We start from the raw sequence: 25,523 nt of genomic DNA, 5'->3' as shown, positions 1-25,523 counted from the left end.
AGTAATTTTTTGGTAAGTGGACCCTAGGATCTAAAAAGGAGGTAACTGTTATTCCAAAGAGAACTCATTATCCTTTAAAGTCATTAAGAATATCCTCAACTCTTTCAGAGGTATTTCCTTATCTAAGGTCAGAAGGAAAACTGAGAGAATGTTACTAGTGAATGTATTGACTATTTATAACATAGTCAGTTCTTTTTACTCATAATAGTCATACAGAGTTATCATGAAAACTAACCTGGCGAATAATAAAACTGCTCCTGTGGAAATACAGGGTTAGACACCTGGAATTCTCTGGTCACAGTATCTTCATCAACAAATCAATATAGAACCTTGTTTTACACATTTTTCAGCTGAAAAACATCTTATTTAAAATATATTGCTGCTTTGGCAAAAGAGACACAGATATATAGAATGGACTTTTGGACTGTGAGGGAGTGGGAAAGGGTGAGATGATTTGGGAGAATGGCATTGAAACATGTATACTATCATGTAAGAAACGAAGTGCCAGTCTATGTTCGATACAAGATACAGGATGCTTGCTTGGGGCTGGTGCACGGGGATGATCCAGAGAGATGATATGGGGTGGGAGGTGGGAGGGGGATTCAGGATTGGGAGCTCGTATACACCCCTGGCAGATTTATGTCAATGTATGGCAAAACCAATACAGTATTGTAAAGTAAAATAAAGTAAAAATAAAATTAAAAAAATAAAATAAAATATATTGCTGCTTTGTTAACATTTAACTTATGACCAAAGGGCACTTCTACTTATACTTGAACTAAGCTTATTTAACATATAAATTTTCTCCAAAAGGCAAAGGACAGCCTTCTTGTACTTAGGATCACTGGCCAGCACTTCAGCACTAATTTAGTAAATTAAGTAAAAACAGTAAAAAAAAAAAAAAAAATTAAGTAAATACTTAAAAAATTAAGTAAAATAGTAAATTAAGCAATAAAAAGCACAAAAAACTGGAAAACATGGCACGAAATAGACTGTTAAAAGGACATTGTTGGCAGTATGTGAAATAAGAGGGCAAGGTCATTTTCTTTTACCTCAGCTGGGACCACGTGATCAGGAGATCCATTTTACTGCTTTCTACATGTTAGCGAATGACAGCAAATGTATCACATGGATTGATTTGATACAAATAAATTATTTAAGGTAGGAAAATTTATAAATATGGAATCCATGAATAATAAAGACTTTCAACAGACCTGTGAAGGAGAAAGATATCATGCCCATTGCCAGAAGAGGAAACTGAGGCACAGTACATTTAAATAACCTGATTAGAAAGTTATCCAGTTAACAAGTGGCTAAGATGATATTCAGATTTATCTCTCTGATTCTAAAGCTCAAGTCCCAAGAAAATTCAATTCAAACAGTAACTATTATAATCAATGCAAAAAGGGCAAGTAATTTAAAATTAATTCATTATTATACTTCATATTTTCCTTCATTTGCTGTCTTGAACTGTTCAACAATATTCATGTGCATTACAAAGCAATAACAATTCCCTACACACACCTTATGAAAATTTTAATATAACACACACATATTTACAAAATATTTTAGCAAGTTATTAACTTCCATAAGTTTCAGTGCCCACACTTATAAAAGGAAAATAGTAATTATATATCTAAGAGTTTTGGGAATAAATGAGATATTCAATATAAAACATTTAGCAGCATGCCTGACATAAAGCATGTAATAACTGTTTGCCACAATTATTAGTAATATAATTCAGAGGTCTGGGACAATAAGAATTCTGCCACTGAACTGATGATTTTACCTCTGTTTAGAATAATTACATGGTCAAAGTTAGTCTAATAGTTATAAGGCCTTTAACAATACCAAAGAGCTAAAGAGTCTATAGCTTTTGTATTTTAATTACTTGTTCCTGCTCAATCTTTTTTTCCATCCTGGAAGCCAGCTCTAGAGTCACATGTCAAAGAAAAGGACAAGCCACACATTCTTATTAAACTCTATTTACTTCATGAGATGATGTCAGCACAACCATAGTAACTTCCTCTGGCGGCACCAATGAGAACCAGCTTTTCCTTTTCTTGTATCTACTAACTACATCTACTTTCTACTATTTAACTCTGCTTTCTTGGTCTTTGGATTTCAGTCAGATTATAAGGATTTTTATAATCTAAAGAACAAAACTTTTCATTCAAATGTATATACAGTACAACATAAGATTCTTTTTTAAAAAATAAAGTAGCTAATTTACAATGTTGTGCTAGTTTCTGATATTTTCTCCAAGTCCATAGGTTGTCTTTTCATTTTGTTTAAGGAGGTCAACCCTGGGATTTCTTTGGAAGGAATGATGCTAAAGCTGAAGCTCTAGTACTTTGGACATCTCATGAGAAGAGTTGACTCATTGGAAAAGACTCTGAAGCTGGGAGAGAATGGGGGCAGGAGGAGAAGGGGACGACCCAGGATGAGATGGCTGGATGGCATCACGGACTCGATGGATGTGAGTCTGAGTGAACTCCGGGAGTTGGTGATGGACAGGGAGGCCTGGCGTGCTGCGATTCATGGGGTTGCAAAGAGTCAGACACGACTGAGCGACTGAAATGAACTGAACTGAACTGATGCTTTCCTTTGCTGTGCAAAAGCTTATATGGTTGACTAGGTCCCATTGTTTTTTTTTTTTTTTTGCTTTTATTTCTATTGCTTTGGGAGACTGACCTAAGAAAATATTGCTACAATTTATGTCAGAAAATATTTTGCCTAAGTTCTCTTTTAGGAGTTTTACGGTGGCATGTATTATATTTAAGTCTTTATTTTTGTGTATAGTGTGAGGGTGTACTCTAATTTCATAGATTAATAGAAGACTCTTTCAACAAAAACCGGATGACAGTTATTGTATATAGCTGTTTTCACTCTTGTGAATGCGAGTTTGACTCTATTTCATTTAAAGAATTAATTATTTCTCAAATAAATACTATTTTTTCTTCAACAACCTTGAATCCTAGAGTAACTGTATGGAAAATAAGCAAACTCCAAAGTTCTGGTATGAGAAGAGAAAGCTCTTATTTGAGTACGGTCACACACTACTTAACAGTGGAATCAGCTTGGGATTTCATACTTTACCTAAGCATCCAGTAAAAGTGATGTTAAAAATCCAACCTTCTTATATATATACCTTATATATACATTATATATATATATATATATATATATATATATATATACACACATCATACACACACACACATACACTCAACCATAAAAAGAACAAAGTTTTGCCGTACGCAACAACATGGATGGACTTGGTGTGCATTTTGCTAAGTGAAATGAGTAATACAGAGAACAAATGCTGTATGATATCACTTATGTGTTGACTATAAAACAATACAAGAAACTAGTTGATAAAACCAAAAAGAAGCAGACTAACTGCTATAGAGAACAAATCAGTGGTACCAATGAGGAGAGGGAAAGCCGGGGGGTGGGAGGGGGGGCCACATAGTGGTATGGGGTAATTTTAAAAGGGGTTTTATAGGATTATATAAAATCATGCATATGAAATTTTTGAAAATTGTAAAGCATTATAGAATATAGAGAATCTTTCATTCAATAAAAAAGTAAAAAAAAAAAAACTCAACCTCTTAAAATCCAAACTGTAACCAAGAAGTCATGTGCTAAATTCAGTATTCTTTTTCTCAGCTTTATACTTCTTTTCTGACATCAATTTCTACTACTATAAAAACTGAAAGATGCAGGTGTAAAAAAATCAGGTGACCAACCAGCAAATGGCTAGGTAATTTACTTAACCCTCCTTGACTCCATTCATTCACATTTCAAGGAGGTCACCACTTTCCCTCCCTCTCTCAGAAAACTGTTTGTGGTCCTATGAAAGCCTGAAAACTACTCTGAGAATAAAAATATGACATGAAAATTTACGGCTTTACCATCTTCAAGCAACTGCCCTATGAAAGTGAAAGTGAAAGTGAAGTCGCTCATTCCTATCCGACTCTTTGTGACCCCGTGGACTGTAGCCCAACAGGCTCCTCCATCCATGGGATTCTCCAGGCAAGAATACTAGAGTGGGTTGCCATTTCCTTCTCCAGGGGATCTGCCTGACCCAGGGATCGAACCCAGGTCCCCCGCATTGCAGGCAGATGCTTTAACCTAAGCCCTATACAATGTACCAAATAATGGCTTCTAAACTGAATCATTTATATGCTGATTATCATCTATGCTTTATGCCTTAAAAATTAAAAAATATATATTTTTAATCTTTTCACCACAAGGGCCTCTTAGTGGTGATTTTCTTCCTTCGGAGACCTCATGCTTTGAAAGATAATGGCTATCAATTACATTTATTCATAATTCATCCATTTTTCCTATTTTAACTCAAAGTTATTTGTTACTAAAATTTGTTTTCTGAACAGTAAACAGCAATAAGCAGCAGTAATAAAAGAATTTTAAACTTACTTGTTCAATGAAATACTGATGATATAGAGTGCCTATGCACTCTCATTACAGGTAAATACAAGGGAATCACACTGTATTATTTCATTCAGTGGATATCTCTTGAGGATCCAGTACTGAGTAGGCAAACACTGGTCACCAAGGGTATTCGGTGAATAAGATGGAAACAGTCCCTGCTCTCATGAGGCAACTAATCTACTCTAGACTTACTTTCCTCAAAATAGATGGAATTCACATTTCACTAAGCTAAATTCACTGTAAAAATATATAATATCTAATCAGTTAACATAAGTTAATAACTAAATAAATTGCATATGTTTATGGGAAAATGATTAATTAAATCAATCTCAGAATTAAGATGACCCAATACATTTATTTTCTTCAGTTGTCTCATTTTATTTACATAAGATCAAGAAAACAAGGTTAAAGCTGTATGCATTGTCTTTCCTGACTACAAAAGAAGAACTCTCTTCCAGCTATTATTATTCATGGCATTAAGGAAAGTCCAAACAGGAAAAATAATGCACAAATTATGAGTTTCAAAAATGATATATTTTACCTTTTCACTTATGCAGGTCAAGAAGTAACAGTTAAGAACCAGACATGAAACAATGGACTGATTCCAAATTGGGAAATGAGTATGTCAAGACTGTATATTGTCATTCTGCTTATTTAACTTCTATGCAGAGTACATCATGAAAAATACCAGGCTAAATGAAGTATAAGCTGGAATCAAGATTGCTGTGAGAAATATCAATAACCGCAGATATGCAGATGACACCATCCTTATGGCAGAAAGTAAAGAAGAACTAAAGAGTCTCTTGATGAAAGTGAAAGAGGAGAGTGAAAAAGTTGGCTTAAAGCTCAACATTCAGAAAACGAAGATCATGGCATCTGGTCCCATCACTTCATGGGAAATAGATGGGGAAACAATGGAAACAGTAACAGACTTTATTTTCTTGGGCTCCAAAATCACTGCAGATGGTGACTGCAGCCATGAAATTAAAAGACGCTTGCTCCTTGGAAGAAAAGTTATGACCAACCTAGAAAGCATATTAAAAAGCAGAGACATTACTTTGCCAACAAAAGCCCATCTAGTCAAAATTATGGTTTTTCCAATAGCCATGTATCAATGTGAGAGTTGGACTATAAAGAAAGCTAAGTGTTGAAGAATTGATGCTTTTGAAATGTGGTGTTGGAGAAGATTCTTGAGAGTCCCTTGGACTGCAAGGAGATCCAACCAGGCAATCCTAAAGGAAATCAGGCCTGAATATTCATCAGAAGGACTGATGCTGAAGCTGAAACTCTAATACTTTGGTGACCCAGTGCAAAAATCTGACTCATTGGAAAAGACCCTGATGCTGGGAAAGATTGAGGGCAGGAAGAAAAGGGCATGACAGAGGATGAGATGGTGGGATGGCATCACCAACTCGATGGACAGAAGTTGGAGCAACCTCCAGGAGTTGGTGATGGACAGGGCAGCCTGCCATGCTGCAGTCCATGGTGTCGCAAAGAGTCGGACATGACTGAGAGCCTGAACTGACTGGCTGATCTTTATTAATCATTTAGCCAGTCAATTATCATTATCAGATAATTAAAGCTACAACTGCCTGTCAGGTTTGCAAGTCTTCCCACAGAAAACAGAAAGGAAGTAGGAAATGGCATCTAAAAGAAGCTAAGGGAATTCCCTGGCAGCCCAGTGATTAAGAATCCACACTTCCACTGCAGGGAGCTTGGGTTTGATCCTTAGGCAGGGAATTAAAATCCTGCATGCCATGCTTGTGGTCAAAAAATACAAATAAAATAAAAGAAGCTAAACAGACTCAGTCCAGCAAATCTTGGCTGCTCTTCCTCCCTCCATGCCTGTGACAAGGAGAATGCTTGGATACTCTCTTTTTTAGGTTCTTAATTGTGAAATTCTTAGAGAAGAAAAATAATTTATCTCATTTTACAAAATTAAAGTGAGATAGGAAGATACCAAAACAGTGCATTAAAACAGGCCATTTCTTGTTGATGTTCTTATTTACATATAGGCATTTTTCTTTCTCCTTGGCTAAAAGGATTCCTTGTTCTCTTTCATTATATTTTACTTACTGTATTTGTTATTTATTTATTTTCCTGGTCAAAATTCACAAGGCAGCAATGAAGGCTGGTTGTGAACACATCACCTGTTTGCCATGTTCAAGATAAGGCTGGAAGAGAATAGAAGATGGTAACACTATGCAAATTTTAACAATGGCAGACATTGCAGTGTTCTGTGAGGAGTAAATACTCATGAACATTGAGAAGAGATATTATATTTCCACTCTAATTCACAAGGCATGGAATATGAGACATGATCTGATCACAGAATGAATAAATTATGGTATGTAATGACACTTAAAACTACCAGAATGACCAAAAGGGACTTTTAAGATCACCTGGTACAAACCCTCCTGGTATGGATGCCAAGTTTGCTCATCTGTGTGACCTGGAGTATCTTAGCTCAACTTCTCTACAGTCACCACGGGCAGACTCACAATCTATGAGGCTCATAACTCCTATGACTCTCTACTTAATAAACATACTTCCCTGCAGTACCATGAAGCCAAAAGACTTTATTACAGCTAAGCTAAAAAAAAAAAATCTACTGTTTCTGAAGTAAAGAATAGCATCCGAAAAACACATCTCTGCCCTAGAAGTAAAAGACATGAATTCTACTTACAGCAGGGCTGCTTAGCCACGTTGAGTAACATACGAGCTGCAGTGCAAAGTCTGAAGTGGTGCAATTAAATGATAAGAACCAAATTCTTAAATAACCTACAATAAACATGTTTAACTTTCCATTAAGATACAGTGATGAAGATGGAGGCCACAGGGTTATGTTTGTAAGTTCAGGTTTGTGCAATTCTTCAACAGAAAAGGGAGAAAATTTTCACCTCTCATTTTGCAAAGATGAAAGGAAGACAAGAGATATACAAAGGATTACATTAATACAAACCAGTTCTGGCTGATGTGTTCTAATTAACTGTTTTATTGAAAAGAATATTCAAAGGATTGCCTTTCCATCTCTGAAAATTCATCCTCACTTTAACATTCTTTCCAGTGAACGAATCCTCACAGAACCCTACCAGTTAGGATGGTGTGACTGTCACTGCGCTTCATGGAAAAGATTGATCAGCAAGAATAATCTGTCCCCCACCCCTATGACCAAAATCACCAACTCCTGGGAGGAAAATTGATCCAAGTAACACCACAGCTACAATCCCCATTAAATTAAGAGAGCCTAGATTAAAACTTCCTATTTTAAAACACACACACACAAACATATTTTATTGTGGCTTCTTGACTTCAGTGTTTGATAGGGAATAGTGAAGGAGACAAATTCCAGTTCACTGAACACAGGATGACACAGTTCAGTTCAGTTCAATCGCTCAGTCGTGTCCAACTCTTTGAGACCCCATGAATCACAGCACGCCAGGCCTCCCTGTCCATCACCATCTCCCGGAGTTCACCCAGACTCACGTCCATTGAGTCCGTGATGCCATCCAGCCATCTCGTCCTGGGTCGTCCCCTTCTCCTCCTGCCCTCAATCCCTCCCAGCATCAGAGTTTTTTCCAATGAGTCAACTCTTCTCATGAGGTGGCCAAAGTACTGGAGTTTCAGGATAACACAAGGTTTATGAAAAAAAGTCTAATAGTGAAGGTCAGGGGAAGGAAAATGTTAAAGAGTATTTGATGAGGTCACCAAAGAGGGCAGAGAAATGCACCTGTGAAATCAGTTTTCTCAACTTTCAATTATGTCCCAACAATTTGATTCTTATCACCCTGAATTTTTCCTCTTCCTTATAAAGTGCCAGTCACCATGTACTTCCTGATAGCTCCTCTGCCCTTGATTTTGCCATTTTGAGGGCTGGGTCCTCTCATCTCCTTATGAAACACTTTTTTCAAAGAAGCTTCCTCAACCATAGCTCCCATCAAACACTTCAACTGATGTAAAGCCTGCTTTTGATCTGTTCTCTTAACAGTCTCATGCATTCCTGCCTTTCACCAACCACTTGCGTGTTGCTGAGCAGATTTAACTCCAGTCTTCTTCTCACCTGAAATCTGATGCATCAACACCCAAAGCTTGAGGACAAAGGGTTTCGATCCTTTCATATGTAGAACAGATTTTCACTAGTCTGATTAGATCTCTGTGTTTAACCTACAGAAATGAAGCACTGAAGGCAGACTCTAACTTGGTGACACTGATGTTATTCAATCAATAGACATCCCAGTGTTTGGAGCTGTCTTAGGGCCCAGGAGAGGATGACAGCTCCTCCCCTCTTGGGAAGAATGAAACAAGACTCTATTCTAAATTAAGAATCAGAAATTCTTAGTTTTCTAGTTGGAAACTAGACTAGATTCTAGTCTCTACTGTTAAAAAAAATCAATATTTTTCTACTATTACTACATGCTAAATAATGAATGTACACTATAGGCATCAAGCACCAACAGTTTTCTAGACACGGGGAAAAAAGCCCTAAGCAATCCATTGTATTTGAGGATATAACTACAAATGTGCCTTAAATTCAAAATGTTTTTCCCCTCCCTTCCAGAAAAATAGACACGACTAAGGATAAAATTTACAATAAGGTAATCAATCAATTAAAATAACCCACCAAGCAACATATTTGAGCCTTTAGAGGCTATCTTGTTTAAAAAAAAATCCATTTACCTATAGATCTGCGTAACATTTTTTCAAGAGGTAATGTAAGATGAGCACAATGCCTCAAGAAGGGGCCTAACACTTGTTCAACAAACACTGGAATGCTGCCCAAAGAGATGGGACACCATACAGGTTAAGAACATGGACCCAGGAGCTAAAATGCTCTGTTTCAAATCCCAGTCCTGCCTTTGACATATCTTTGGGAGATAATCCAAGTACCTACTTCACAATGTTGTTAGGATACCTGGATTTGAGAGAATACATGTAAACCATTTACAATCATGCTGACATAGAGCAAGTAAAGATTGGCTATTATAATTTCTATTATTATTTTCAGTAAGCTACATTATTATATAATTATGATTCTGGACACTATATTTATTATTTCATTTAAGGCCCTCAAATACCTGCAAACAGCTGTCTCCGGATTCAAGTCCTTGATATAACACACTGGAGCCTGTAAGACTGGCCAGCATTATCTGTCCCTGCTCACTTTCTCCCTGAGCACCATCCACACACACCTGCCCGGGCCCCCAGGAAACCCAGTGCTGCCTCTAAGTTGCATCTCCACCCGTGCTCCCTCTGCCGCAAATGCCACTCTGCTTCAAGTTCATGAAGGTCATCCTTGAGGGTTCACCTCAGAGATCCTCAGAAAATTAACACATACAGCCCATTAAGTAAGGCATTTAATCCCTGTCTCAATTCTAAATCAGGACACAATTTTTCACATGAACCTGCCAAGGGTCAGATAAATTTCCAAGGTTATTCAGTCTGCATTTTAAACTCACATCTGCTTTGCTGTGAGGTCTCTTGACTCCCTCTGAGCACAAGTCAGCCCTCCCTTCTTGGCAAGATCACCCTAGGTATTTGTATCTATCTTGCACTTTGCCCCTATACTAGAAATAATTTATTTCCCCATCTGCTCCCTGATTAGAATGAAAAGTCTTGGAAAATAGGAATCTAGTGCTCATTTATGGAATATTTTTGGATCCCTATTGTCAAGAATATAGGAAATATTCAACAAATGTTTAGTGAATGGATTAAAACTCAATAAATAGCTGTGAACTAAATATTTTGCTCAAAACATACATCTGTTGCAGATCTGGGGTTTCATCCCAGGTATATATCATGCCTGCCCATGATCAGTAGGAAGTCTGGGACTGGACACCCATTTGGTAGTGCTTCCATTGAGCCTTACAGAGCAATGAAATTAGCTAAACCATAGCATAAGGAAAACATATAAAAATTTCCTAAATTAGCCTGGCATTTGTGTTTAAATCTGCGTTTCCCCAAAAACATTATCTGCAGAAATTAGCCAAAAGGGTGCAACTACACATTGGATAAAAGAGTTCTATAATCATATACACTTGGGAAACACTGGGTAAAACAGAAGTCAGTTAAAACACAGTAAATGTTCCATAAATAATTACCATGTTTCTCAGGGACTTTATTATGAAAATGTGCACTGCAGCCCTTCATCAAGAGGATATCGCAGTAGCCGTTTTTAAAAAGTATTGGCATTTGTTGATGTACGGCAAAACCAACACAGTATTATAAAGTAAAGTTTAAAAAAAGTTGGATTAGACTAAAACATCAGCACCTTGGTGGGTGTTCCCAGCTTGCCTCAGGCACCAAGACACAGAATGCAATTTGAAAGTAATAAACTTATCAGTCAGAAATACTTGGCATTGAGAGCAGCCAATGTTTATAACAAGTTTAGGTTCCCAGAGGAGAACCTAGAACACATTTAAGTTGATGGGGGAGGGGATTTCCACCCGCCTGTACACTGACATAAAATCTGAGCCTGTAGACCTGCTGCTGCTAAGTCGCTTCAGTCGTGTCCGACTCTGTGCAACCCCATAGACAACAGCCCACCAGGCTCCCCCATCCCTGGGATTCTCCAGGCAAGAACACTGGAGTGGGTTGCCATGTCCTTCTCCAATGCATGAAAGTGAAAAGTGAAAGTGAAGTCATTCAGTCGTGTCCAATTCTCAGCGACTCCATGGACTACAGCCTACCAGGCTCCTCTGTCCATGGGATTTTCCAGGCAAGAGTACTGGAGTGGGATGCCATTGCCTTCTCTGCCTGTAGACCTAGAGACTCCTAATTCTCAACGTCATAAAGCATCAAAATTGGACGGGAGGGCCTAGAAAATTAAGCAATGTCCATCCTATCTCCCTGCAGTGAAGTAAATAACAACTTAGTTTGTTAATTGGTGGTTAAATTTGATTCAACAAGCCTTCTAGAAAGAGATATAGATATTTTTGTATTTGTACAAAGCTTCTGTTTTCTATGCCTTTCCGTCCATCTATTCATCCATCCACCCATCATCCATCCATGAGCCAAGCAATGAAGTGCCCCCCTGTCAAAAAAAAAAAAAGTCTGTCCTCATCCCATTATCTCCTTCCTTATACTTAGCCTGTGGCACCAGGGATGAGGAGAGCCAAAAAAAAAAATGTATTGGCATTTCTCAACAAAAAAAAACCTCTCAACACCCTTTGTTTACATGAAATGTTGCAGAACAGAATGCAATCACCATGCAATACCAATGTACTCAATTCTCCCAAATGTTCTGGCTGCCATATCAATAACAACTCCACACAACTGAAACAGGCTATGTATTGAATCCTGGGGAAGCACCTACACTTCAAAGAGCTGCTGCTGCTGCTGCTGCTGCTGCTGCTAAGTCGCTTCAGTCGTGTCCAACTCTGTGCAACCCCAGAGATGGCAGCCCACCAGGCTCCCCCGTCCCTGGGATTCTCCAGGCAAGAACACTGGAGTGGGTTGCCATTTCCTTCTCCAATGCATGAAACTGAAAAGTCAAAGTGAAGTCGCTCAGTCATGTCCGACTCTTAGCGACCCCATGGACTGCAGCCTACCATGCTCTTCAGTCCATGAGATTTCCCAGGCAAGAGTACTGGAGTGGGGTGCCATTGCCTTCCCCTTCAAGGAGCTATGATCTCCGAAAAAGGGATTTTTAAATATCCCACCCAGGAAGCTAAAACCAACTCCCCTTTCCATGACAATCCTTCCTCTTCTTTTAGTCCAACTGGAATCAAAAATTATTGATTCAAACTGTCACCTCTCCTTCACCTTAAGGCCCATAAAATGTAGGTTATAGCAACAGCTCTGAGAGACAAAGTGAAAATAGGAAAACAACTGTATTAAAGGGCTTTTTAATATCTAAATATAGCATTTTAAAATCTAAGAGCCAAATGTTAGTTTATACAAATAATGAACTATAAGACTAAACAATGCCCACAATACTATGACTTGATGTTAACATAACAAATCGGATTACAAATACCTTAGTCATTCCCGATTAGAAAGCAATGTGTTAAGGTTATACTTGAAGTCACAGGCTGAGAAATATGTGAAGTAGTAGACAACAGAAATACACACTCCCCAAAGGAAGAGATATCTTGCTATGTTTTTTTCCCTTTGGTGTTCCAGACATGTCTGAAAATACATAAGGCAATAGGAAAGGAGCTCTTTCCTCACTCCTAGTAGCCAGGCTTTTATTTATAAAGTTTCGTTTGAAACAAAAAGTCCCTTTTCTCCAATGTGGTTGGTGAGAGTAAGAGAGAGGAGAAGGAGAGAAGGTATCCCACCCAGGAAACCATTCCAGAATGACTATTGCTTTTAATAATCTAAGAAAGTCAAGCAAACACTCAGAGAGTCAAGCGAAGAGTTTTAAAACTCTTGCGCAAGAGGAAAGTGATCCAACAGTAGAGAGGGGATGGCGTCGGGACCGGGGTTATATCACCTCATTTTGGGAGGAAGTAACAAGTGCTATATTCGGGAACGACATGCTACCTGTAAGCTGTGTCTAATGACACCAACACCTCCAATGGTGGATGATGTCCACAGACATGAGACTCGGCACCAGGACTTGGAAACGGCAGCAAAGTTTTCTGGAGCTAAGCCTGGAGCCGACAGAGAGAAATGAAGTCATCTCGGTGGCCTGCCCAGTGCAGCACTGCCTAAGACACTGAGGACTCCACAGCAGAGGGGTCAGGAGGACAATGAGAAGCTGTGTCAGTTAATAACCAGAGGTCTCTCCCTCCCATTTCCTGAGTGCAGCAAGCCTCAAGCTCATATACAGTCTAGGGATGTAACACAAAAAAAACTGAAGCCTGACTTACTTCACTCAGAGCCATGCAACCAGATTTTACAAGATAAAGATATAATACAGCTTGCCCATCAATTTTATTTTTTAAAATGTACAGTTGCTACATAAACATCTCTATAATTCTTTTCCTAAGGAGAAGCCTCAGGTACTGTTTGTTTCTGAGAAAGAGGGAAAGATCTAGCCAATTACATTTGGAAGATTCTACAGGAATTTCAACTGAGTCCACATTCTGGGTTTTGCTTCACTGAGAACAGTGGGATCTGGGGAAGTTATGTCTCACATAAGCACTGCCCTAAATATTTTTCACTTATGTGAAGCAGACATGTTAATTTTTAAATTTTCTTTTAGATGGCCCCACTGCTGGGCGATATCGTCATAACATAACTGCTGAGTCTACTGCCTGTGGGCATCATCCATCATTTCAGGTTTGGGCATCATTCACACACAGCTTGCAGATAGCAAGCTGCTCCTGAACCCCAACGTTTCTATCCTCTTTTATCCTGAAGCACACGTTTCTAATATCTTCCCTTGAAGATGGCCAGTGATAGAGCTATATGTACCCCCATGCCAGCTTATATGTCCAGATAGGCTCTGGAATCAGACATGTCTGTATCTGGCCGCATATCTGCCATATCCTGCCTATATGACCCAACCTGCAGTAACTTACTTCACCATCTTAACTCCGAGTTTTCTTATCAGCAGAGACATTGACATTAGCTATCAGAGAGAGTTGTTGTGAGGATACAATGGAAAATTATATGAAGCTCCAAGCACGGTGGTTAGCCTATCATCCATATATGAAAAATGGTAGCTATTATTAGCACTAGAACATCTAAGCCACTGAAGGAATATTCAGTTATTATCATAACTGCCTTCAGCAGTGCTTTGATGGCCAGTAATGTGCTAAGCACCACGCTTAATGTTAGGAATTGACTGAGCTTCTAAGGTAATTGCCTCTATTAAGTTTCTTGTGAGTTTCAAAATAACTTGCCTTTATCATATAAAGAACAGTCACAATCAGAGGCCAGACTAACAACCTCCAGAGCAGATATAACTATAGTATACAGAAATACATGTAAATTCAGATTTCAGACAAAGCAAGATAAAAAATGTCCCAGCCATCTCATAAGTAGTATCATGTTAGGCTACCATTTTAAAAGTAAGTACTATCATCATTTAAAGTGATTTACAACTAATAATGACTTTACTATATCGAGTTTTTAGAGTAATTCTAGCTGGCATGTCAAATTCATAACATTATCTGTGGAAGATAATAATAAATAATGAGCAAAAAACATCCTTGGCAACAGACAGAAATAATTCCTAGTCAGACATCAATTCTGAAGCATATTTTTGAAATTTTGGCCAATGAATTTAATTAGTTGTATGGCTGGTAAGCTGATTTGTAGTGTTCCTCAATTTCCATCATGTAAATACTCCACCGTAGCCCATTTCAAAGGAACAATCAGTACTCAAAAGCCAGTGCCAGTCAACAGCAGCACAGCTGCTGAAACAGCTCCATTCAGTTCAGTTCTTCAGCCGTGTCAGACTCTTGTGACCGCACAGACGACAGCATCGCCAGGCTTCCCTGTCCATCACCAACTCCCGGAGCTTGCTCGAATTCATGTCCATTGAGTTGCTGATGCCATCCAACCATCTCATCCTCTGTCGTCCCTTTCTCCTCCTGCCTTCAATCTTTCCCAGCATCAGGGTTTTTTTTTTTTTTAATGAGTCAGTTTTTCACATCAGGTGCCAAAGTATTGCAATTTCAGCTTCAGCATCAGTCCTTCCAATGAATATTCAGGCCTGATTTTCTTTAGGATTGACTGGTTTGATCTCCTTACAGTCCAAGGGACTCATCAAGAGTCTCCTCCAACACCACAGTTCAAAAGCATCAATTCTTTGGAGCTTAGTTTTCTTTATAGTCCAACCCTAATATCCGTATATGACTACTGGAAAAACCATAGCTTTGACTAGTTGGACCTTTGTCAGCAAAGTAATGTCTCTGCTTTTTAAAATGCTGTCTAGGACTGTCATAGCTTTTCTTCCAAGGAGCAAGCATCTTTTAATTCCATGGCTGCAGTCACCATCTGCAGTGATTTTGGAGCCCAAGAAAATAAACTCTGTCAGTGTTTCCAGTGTTTCCCCATCAATTTGCCATGAAGTGATGGGAACAGATGCCATACTCTTAGTTTTCTGAATGTTGAATTTTAAGCCAACTTTTTCAATCTCCTCTTTCACTTTCACCAAGAGCCTCTTCAGTTCTTCTTCACATTCTGCCATAAGGGTGGTTGTCATCTGCATATCTGAGGTTATTGATATTTCCCCTGGCAATCTTGATTCCAGCTTAAGCTTCATCCAGTCCAGCATTTCTCATGATGTACTCTGCATAGTCATTGGAAAAGACTCTGATGCTGGGAAAGATTGAAGGCAAGAGGAGAAGAGGATGACAGAGGATGAGATGGTTGGATGGCATCATCGATTCAATGAACATGCTGCTGCTGCTAACTCGCTTCAGCCATGTCTGACTCTGTGTGACTCTATAGATGGCAGCCTACAAGGCTCCTCTGTCCCTGGGATTCTCCAGGCAAGAACTCTGGAGTGGGTTGCCATTTCCTTCTCCAATGCATGAAAGTGAAAAGTGAAAGTGAAGTAATTCAGTTGTGTCCAACTCTTCGAGACTCCCTGGACTGCAGCCTACCAGGCTCCTCTGTCCATGGGATTTTCCAGGCAAGAGTACTGGAGTGGGTCACCATTGCCTTCTCCCAATGGACATGAGTCTGAGTAAACTTGGGGAGTTGGTGATGGACAGGGAAGCCTGGTGTGCTGCAGTCCATGGGGTCGCAAGGAGTCAGACAAGTCTGAGCAACTGAACTGAATTCTGCATAGAAGTTAAATAAGCAGGGTGACAACATACAGCCTTGACGTACTCCTTTCCCAATTTGGAACCAGCCTGTTGTTCCATGTTCGGTTCTGTTACTTATCTGGTATTCCCATCTTATGAAGAAATTTTCACAGTTTGTTGTGATCCACTCAGTCAAAGGCTTTGGTGTAGTCAATAAAGCAGAAGTAGACATTTTTGTGGAACTCTCTTGCTTTTTCGATGATCCAACAGATGTTGGCAATTTGATCTCTGGTTCCTCTGCCTTTTCTAAATCTAGCTTCAACATCTGGAAGTTCTTGGTTCACATACTGTTGAAGCCTGGCTTGGAGAATTTCGAGCATTACTTTGCTAGTGTGTGAGATGAGTGCAATTGTGCAGTAGTCTGAACATTCTTTGGCATTGCCTTTCTTTGGGATTGGAAAGAAAACTGACCTTTTCCAGTCCTGTGGCCACTGCTGAGTTTTTCAAATTTGCTGGCATATTGAGTGCAGCACTTTTACGGCATCATCTTCTAGGATTTGAAACAGCTCAACTTGAATTCCATCACCTCCACTAGCTTTGTTAGCAATAGTGTTTCCTAAGGCCCACTTGCCTTTGCATTCCAAGAAGTCTGGCTCTAGGTGAGTGATCATACCATCGTGGTTATCTGGGTCATAAAGATCTTTTTTGTACAGTTCTTCTGTGTATTCTTGCCACCTCTTCTTAATATCTTTTGTTTCTGTTAGGTCCATACCGTTTCTGTCCTTTATTGTGCTCATCTTTGCATGAAATGTTCCCTTGGTATCTCTAATTTTCTTGAAGAGATCTGATACATTCAAAACGCTGACATACTCCACCTCAGTCGGGTTGTTTACAAGGGAAACAAGGACTTAGCCCATAAGGAAAATGTAAATATAGATAAAAGATATACAGATTTTTCAGAAAAGTGACAGAAGCAATTTTACAATGAGTTAATTCCATAGGCAATACTCAGGATGTTTCCCTTTTAACTGGAATCCTCCCTGAGAGCTGGTCCTCTCTCTGCAGAGGTGGTCACATATACTCCAGCCATGGATCATCTCCTTCACTGGCCCCACTATCCTCCCAAGATTCTTGCTGGACACAAGCCTTTCCCTAGCTAACCTGAATTTCTCAGGTTCTCTTTATATTCATTTAATATCATTCACCAAGAAATAATGGCTTTCTTCTCTAATTTTCCTAAGACATACCATCTTCCCGTCTCTCTTTTATTACTAAATCCACACCTATGCTAAAACTCCTCCAACCAACCATGGAGATAGAGTTTTCCCATGAAGAGGAAGGAATTAGCTATCTGTTTAATTAATTTGCTTATCTGCTTTTTCATTTGGGAACAAAAGAAGTCAGCTTTTAGGAATACCATTTGGAAGACTGTAGAAAAACCAAAATAATCTTTGTCTTACTTCTGGCTTTGAACTCTAGAATACTACAAGACAACTTTACTGCAGGATCTTATGACTCACCAAATTCAAGGGTTTTTAAAAGTAGAGTCTATAAATGAAAATTAATTTAATGACATATTTCTGTTAATTCATGTTACACTTCAAACCTGCTTAACTGCTACAAGACAAGCTGTCGAACATGATAGACAAATTCTCTAATTTCTCTGTACACTAAAAAGGCAAATTATAATATTTCTATGGTTAAAACAAAAACAAATCCATTGCCAGGTGAGAGAGTTCTATAGATGTGTGTTGGGGAGGAAAGCACAAAAATGTAACTGTTCTTAATGTCACTGAACCTACAAATGACAAAGATGGCACCTTTCACACAATGTGTTTAACAATATTATGTGTACCAAATGGTATTTATGTGTAGCAAAACTCTGAAAAGTCCCTTAAAATTTAAAGAAAAAATCTATTAAATAGAAATTCTGCCACTCTGCCCTTTAGAATTTCAAGTAAGATAGTAAACCAGATTTTTCAAGACAAATAAATAAAAATAACGCCCCTTAATATAGCCTGCATCTCCTTTCAGACTTCAGACCTAAGGGCACTAGGTGTTGAGAAAAGATGCTTCTGTTCTGCTGGACAACAATGCTCTTTTTTTCCAAGGTCTTTTATAGGCATCACAGTTAACTTCTCAGGCTCATATAAAGGACTTATGGTTTAATTGGGAAAAAAGTCAAAAAGTCAAAACATACTGCATTCTTTGCCTCTCACTGGGTCAGGCAGGCCAGAGCAGTCCACTGCAGAATTCGGAATGGCAACTCTCCACCTGGAGCCACTGCTATCACATTCTGTATATTCAAAGTGGTAATCTTTCTGCAAATAATCACAGACAAGTCTTTGTTAGAGCCAGTTTTAATGGGACAACTGTGCTTTCTCAGTCACTCTCAAACCTGCCTGGAAGCCTCATTCCAAACTGTTCTCTCTGGTTGATCCTCATTCTTCTGAGACTCCATCCATATCATGCAGTTTTTTGATTAAAAAAAATATATATCATGCCACAAATGAACTGACTTGCAAAACAGAAAAGGACTCACAGACTTAGAAAACAAACTTACAGTTGCCAGGGGCAGGGGTGGGAGGGAGGAACAGTTAGGGAGTTTGGGAAGGTCATGTGTACACTGCTACATCAAAACAGATAACCAACAAGGACATACTGTATAGCAAATGGGACTCTACTCAATGTTATGTGCCAGCCTAGATGGGAAGGAGGTTTGTGGGAGAATAGATACATGTATATATATGGTTGGGTCCCTTCACTGTTCACCTGAAACTACCACAACATTGTTAATCGACTATGTGTGTTTAGGTCGCTTAGTCATATCTGAGTCTTTGTGACCCCATGGACTATAGCCCATCAGGTTCCTCTGTCCATGAAATTCTCCAGGCAAGAATATTGGAGTGGGTTGACATTTTCTTCTCCAGGGGATCTTCCCAACTCAGGGACTGAACCCAGATCTCCCATACTACAGGTGGATTCTTTACCATCTGAGCCACCAGGGTGTAAAAAATAAAATAAAAATAAAAAGTTTAAAGTTTGCAAAAAAAATGTACAATACAAGGTGCTGAGGCTCTGAAGAGGAACATGACAGCCATACACTTAATGGTGTGGCCAGGGACCTATAATCTCACACACCCAAAAGGCAACAGCACATGTCCCTATTTTTGCAGGCTTCTTAAGATCTGAATAATTGATAGATGTGAATATATGAGCAAAATAACCCTAAGAAATTGAAGGCTGTCACTGTCCTAAGTTTTTCAAAGAAAGAAATAAGAGAATTGTTCCCACAGACCTAATTTTTCACTTCATTTAAAATTTAGCTGAAGACATAATAATTAATCATCCAAATACTAATTAAAAGACTACCAAATTTTAAAGCAGCTCTTCCAGGCTCAATATATCCCCACCACAGCAGACTATCTTCAATCACTAATTGTAAAATAGACCATTTACTACAGTCGCCAAGTAAGACCAACCCACTTGTCTCTGGCCCTTGGTTGCTCTGAACTCTGTCTTCACGTTGACCACCCCTGCTCAGAGCACATCACTGAGACCTTGAGCTGATAGGAATGAGGAAAAAATGTAGCATTTCATTTCACTGCAGCATTTCAAGAATGACAGAAGCTACAAATCTAGCCCAAAATATTTTCAGCTCGATATTTTAGAAGTTGCTAGGTGGTTTCATCTACTCTGTTCATTAATAACAGAAGTGAACAGAAATATTGTCACATAATCATCAGAAAACTAGGTGCGGGAGGTAGGGAAGTTTGTGTGTGTGTGTGTGTGTGCGTGTGTGCGTGTGTGTGTGTGTGTGCGTGTGTGTGTAAGAAAAAATACCAGTTAAGAGGCAGGTTCTGGGATCAGGTCTGAGTTTGAATTGATATCCTATTCTTCCACATACCATCAATGTGCTATACTGGACAAGCCACTTTACCTCTCAAAGCATCTACTTTTTTCATTGGTAAAATTAGAATAATAGTATTTCCTATTTTGCATGGCTTTGCAGCAGTAAAATGTTAGCCAGGTTAAGCTACACTGAGTTAGCACTTATTAGTGGTAGAATTCTTCTTCTTCTTAAAGGCAATGTGGGTACAGAGAATGACATGCAGGAAGGAACTAACCAGTGGTAATAAGGTAAGGCACAAACTACCTGCAGCTCTGTTTCCCCTGCTTCAATATCTGCACACTCTTAAAGATAAAATGAAAAGGACTGAGAGTTAAAGAAGGTATAATCACTGAGCTGGGAGCCAAGGGCTTTATGCTGCATTCAGCAGACTCTCTCCCAGAAATAAGATTCATTATATCCTTCAAGCAATCATCTCTAAATAGGATTTTCTTCAAATAGGATTTTTTTTTTACAAAGCTTGGTAACAGACAATTTGAGATTATGTTATTTGACAAGAATCTGGATTTCTAATATGTTTTACTTCCAATTAAGAGCAAATCTACATATGTTTTAAAAAAATAAAGCCTACAAATAGGAAGGGCTTTCCAGAAGGAAAGATGGGAAGGGAGGAAAGAAGGGAGGAAAGAAGAGAGAGAGGGAGGGAGGAAAACACAATGAGGTTCACTAAATTTGGCAGCATACAAATGTTAAACACTATACATCAGAAGTCATCCTAAACAAAAGCAAAAAGTAAACAACAAAATGAACTGCTGAAGAAACATACAGCAAAGGTTAATTAACTTAAGAATACCAGGTTTCTGAGTTCTGCAAATGAATGGTTATGGGTGTACAACAATATGAATGTACTCAATGCCTCTGAACTGTACACTTACAATTATTAAGGTACTAAATTTGATTTTTATATATTTCACCATAATCTTTAAAGTATAAAATACTGGGTTTCTAAAAATCAGTAAGGAAAAGGACAAATAACTATTGGAAATATGGTCAAAGAACACAAGCAGTTCACTAAGAACAATACAAATAGCCAAGTATATACAATGCAGGAGACCTGGGTTTGATCCCTGGGTTGGGAAGGTCCCCTGGAGAAGGGAATGGCAACCCACTTCAGTATTCTTGCTTGGACAGTTCCACAGACAGGGAAGCCTGGAGGGCTACAGCCTATGGGGTCACAAAGATCTGGACACCACTGAGCAACTAACAAAAAATATATATACAAAATAAGTTGAACATTGCCAAAGAAATACAAATAATGATTTTCATCAAGTTGACATGGCATTTAAATTTATTTTAAAACTCTCTAATGTAACAGTGCAGTAAACTGAGCACTCATATGTGCTTCCAAAGAGAGAATGAAGTAGTATAGGATTTCTGGGGAGAAATAGTCATTCTGTACCAAGAGCTTTAATGTGTTTAAAAAAATTTGACTCCAAAATTCCACTTCTAGCATCTTATCTAAGGTGGGGGGAGTGTTTCATGTGTTCAGTGATTTGTGTACAAAATAGCTCATGAAAACTTTCCTATAGGTTGAAGGAGCATAGTTAAGAGTTTATTATAGAATCTTACATGCACTTTATCTGGAATTTTTCACACGTATTTATGTCATTAAATACTCATAGTAATTATGTGGATTAGGAAAGACAGTTAACATTATTCCCATTACTTAACTAAAACTCAGAGGGGACTTACTCATACATACCCATCTAGTAAGCAACATAGCTGAGAGCAAAACTCAAGCCTTCCATTTATTTACTAGTGGTTTCAGTTTATATAATGCAATTGTGCTTAAAATAGAAGGCTAGTTTTAAAATAGAAGTGGTCACAGTTTTGAATATAAGAGCCTGATAGTTACAAGTCTAATAAGAATCGTAAGGATGTCTCACACTCAGAATACAAGAGGACACAGATAAGCAGAAACCATTTGATTCTCCCTCTATTTCTGTATTAGTTTCCTGCAGATGCTGCCCAAAATTACCACACACGTAAGCCACTTGAGACAACAGAACTTTATCCTTTCACAGTTCTAGAGGCAAAAAATCCAAACTTGGTATCACTGGGCCAAAATAAAAACGTCAACCAGGCTGACCTCCCTCTGGAGGTTGTGGGGAGAATGCTCTCCATGCCTCTTCCAGTTTCTGGTGGCTGCTGCCATTCATTAGTTTATAGCTGAATCACTCCAGTCTCTACCTCTGTGGTCACACTGCCTTCTCTTCTGTCTGATCTCCTTTTTATCTCATTCTGATAAGACTCTTGTGATTGCATTTAGGGTCCATTGAGATCATTAAAAAAAAAAAAATCCCCCATCTCAAGATCCATAACCTATTCATATCTTCAACCTCTTTATCCACAAAAGATAACAACTCATAGGTTCCAGGGGAGAGGATATGAATATCTTTTGAAGAGGAAGGCATTATTCAGCCTACCATGGCCCACCCTCTGGTTTCAAAATTTCACATCATTCCCACATGCAAAGTATACTCACCACATACCAATATTCCCTAAAAAGTCTCAACCCATTACAGTGTCAATTGAAAGGCCAAAACCTCATTAACATCTCATCAGTTCAAAGATCCCAAATCTAATCATTTAAATCAAGTATCAAGGAGACTCTGGTTATGATCTATAAGGGGGCAAGATTCCTCTCCATCTGCGGACCTATGTTACCTGCTTCCAAAGTACAATGGTTTTTGACATTAACAACAGTGATAGACATTCCCACTCAGAACAAGATAAAGTGGAAGAAAGGGAAGGATGATGTCAACCATCTCAAGACATTTCAAAATTCAGTAGGGCAAATTACATAATGTTTCAAGGTCTGGGAATAATCCACTATAGTTCATGGCTCCAATCTCTGGGCCCAAGACTCTACCAGAGTCATTCTTCTGAAATTTTCTTTTAATAAAAACATATTTGCAGTTGAATAGTTTTACTGGACTTCTTCTTGCATGTAAAGTTTTGGGAATCCAACAGCCCTCCTCCATTTCATCTATCTCCATCATTTTCTTGATGCTGGCAGTATTTCCCCTTTGATCATAAAGTTTGTGGGTCTCCTGTATATCTCATGCCATAGACAGAAGATCTTCCTAAAATCTTTCCTGGATAATCCCATCTCTGTTCCTGGTTTCTGCTAAGACAGTTGAGATCTATGAATCACACACCTAATTTCTTTGACAGTAGCAAAAGTTTTCCAGCCACACTCTGGGCCTTGTCTCCACAGCATACTTTCCTAACAGTGAATCTCTGAAATTAGCATCTTTTGCAATTTGCACAGGCTGAGAATTTTCCAAGTAATCAAGTCTGGATTTCTTTTTAACAATTCTCCCTTCGATTTCTCTTTCCTCTAACATTTTATTGTAAGCTGCGAAACTTTGCTCAGAAATCTCCCCTGTTGATATTCAAGTTCATCACTTACAAGTATCACTTACCTTCCACACAACAGGATGAAATTGTTAAACTTCCTGCCACTATATAGCAAAAGTCACCTGTCCTCCAATTTCCAACGATGTGTTCCTCATGTTCTTTTTAGCCTTAACCAGTAGCATATTTAAAATTTCTACCAACATTCTGCTAAGGACAATTTAATATTCACTTTTACTACTGTGTTTCTCACTTCTTCCTGAATCATCACGGAAGAATCTTTAACATTCATATTTTTGTCAACAGTCTGTTCTAGGCAATCTAGGTTTTTTCTATCACGTACTTTAAATTCTTCCAGCTTCTGTTCATTACCCAATTCTAAAGCCACCTGCTCATTTTTAGTTATGTGTTACAGCAACTCCCCACTTTCAGGTTGTAAAATCTGTATTAGTTTTCCTTTGACAGCTGTAACAAATCACCAAAAATTTATCAGCTTAAAACAACAGAAATTTGTTCTCTTACAATTTTGGAGGCCAGAAGTCCAAAGCCAGCATCACTGAAGTGCCACCCAGGCCACATTCCCTCTGGAGGCCCTAAGGCAAAATCTATTCCTTGCTTCTTCCAGTTTCTGGTGTCTGCAGCTTCATTGGCTTGCAGCTGCCATCACACCAGTCTCTGCCTCTGTGGACATACTGCCTTCATCTTCCTCCCCGTTGTGACTGCATTTAAGACCCATTCAGATAACCATCTTCATCTCAAGATTCTTACTCACATCTTCACAGTTTTTTAAGCCTTTTTCTCCCCCTGTCATATAAAGTAACATACACAGATTCCAGGGATTAGGACATAGGCACCTTTCTTTGGTAGGAGGAGTAATATTCAGCCTACCATAATCTCCTACTGCAGAATAGCCTAAACCAGCCATGCAGTTGCATAATGGTTTTCCTGTTCCCCTTGTTCCCAGTTATTTGTATTAGGAAGTATTTCTTTCTCATCTGCATATCCCACTGTAAGGATCCTGGCCCTCATATGTAATTTGTTATCCTCCTTGCAAAATAATGATGCTGAAAAGTATGGCATGAATTTCAAATGAAGCAAGACCTCTGAATAAAACAGGTAAGCTCAAGAAAAGTCTGTCACCTTGGCCTCTGTGTTATTCAGGTTGCCAGTTATGAGCAGTAAGTACACAGAAAAGGTATGTTGTGTTTTCTGGATGCAGTGGTAGATGTCATATGCCAATTAGTCTTCCTATGATTCTTTATTCTACCTGCCTTCTCTAGAATACCCTTGAAATCTAAAGAGGCACAGCTATTGTTAAGTTACAAAATTCTTAGCACTCCAGCAGGAAACTATAATGTGTTTATTTATCATTTAAAAACACTGAAATGCAAACCTACTTCATGCGGAGGGCAGCACTTGGGGTCAGAAATTTAGACTGCAGCCCCTACCTGATGGGTTTTATTTTTTAAATTATTTAATAGGCTATTTCATCTAGGCCAGTAATAATTTTTTTAATCTACTTCTGAAGTCAACCCTTAAACCCACAGCAGAGATCTAAGAAATAGTGTGATGCAGTAAAATCACTCAAGATACAATATACACTCCCGAAATATTTTGAATGGTATTCAAGGTACTGAATAAACAGAGCTACAGCACATTCATTTTCAGATTTATAGATAATACCTCATAACTCTGGCCACAGACCTAAACAGATATTGAGCTAAATTTATCCCTTGGAAATGGGAATTGGGGGGGGGGTATCAAAGAGAAATTAAAAAGAAAATTTTTCTAGTATAAATACAAAATTAATATGTCAAATATTTTATTTAAGTCATTAGCTAACAAGTCAATCCAGAAATAAGCCATTGTCACCAGTTCAAAGGAGAACTCAAAAGAACACATATCAACTGTCAACCAGGAAAGTGAGATGAACTAAGAGATGCAGACCTGGGAAATATCCTAAGGGCAATGATCAATTACATTCCAAAAAATAAAATGGATTTTCATTTCTATGGACAGGAATCATTTGTATTCTTACCAATTTCCTACATCTAACAGTACTGCAAAACAGTTCAAAGTCAGGGGACAATGCAAACTTCTACAGAAACTGATCATTCAGAAAGGTGCTCTAAACAGGTCAGTCATCTTTT

The 25,523-nt window shown here is 38.5% G+C and overlaps 1 protein-coding gene across 2 annotated transcripts in view; it reads right to left on the bottom strand.

The window, feature by feature from the left end:
* ELAPOR2 (endosome-lysosome associated apoptosis and autophagy regulator family member 2) overlaps nt 1-25,523 on the bottom strand; it is a 215,435-nt gene that overhangs the window by 94,536 nt on the left and 95,376 nt on the right. For both annotated transcript variants that reach the window (XM_069587760.1, XM_070292381.1), the window contains exon 2: nt 18,304-18,424. In XM_069587760.1, the coding sequence (XP_069443861.1) occupies nt 18,304-18,424 (121 nt within the window). The remainder of the gene's footprint in view (nt 1-18,303; nt 18,425-25,523) is intronic.

The sequence above is a fragment of the Ovis canadensis genome, chromosome 4 (genome assembly GCF_042477335.2).
Source record: "Ovis canadensis isolate MfBH-ARS-UI-01 breed Bighorn chromosome 4, ARS-UI_OviCan_v2, whole genome shotgun sequence".
Taxonomy (NCBI): domain Eukaryota; kingdom Metazoa; phylum Chordata; class Mammalia; order Artiodactyla; family Bovidae; genus Ovis; species Ovis canadensis.
This window is presented reverse-complemented; position numbering and strand designations above follow the sequence as displayed.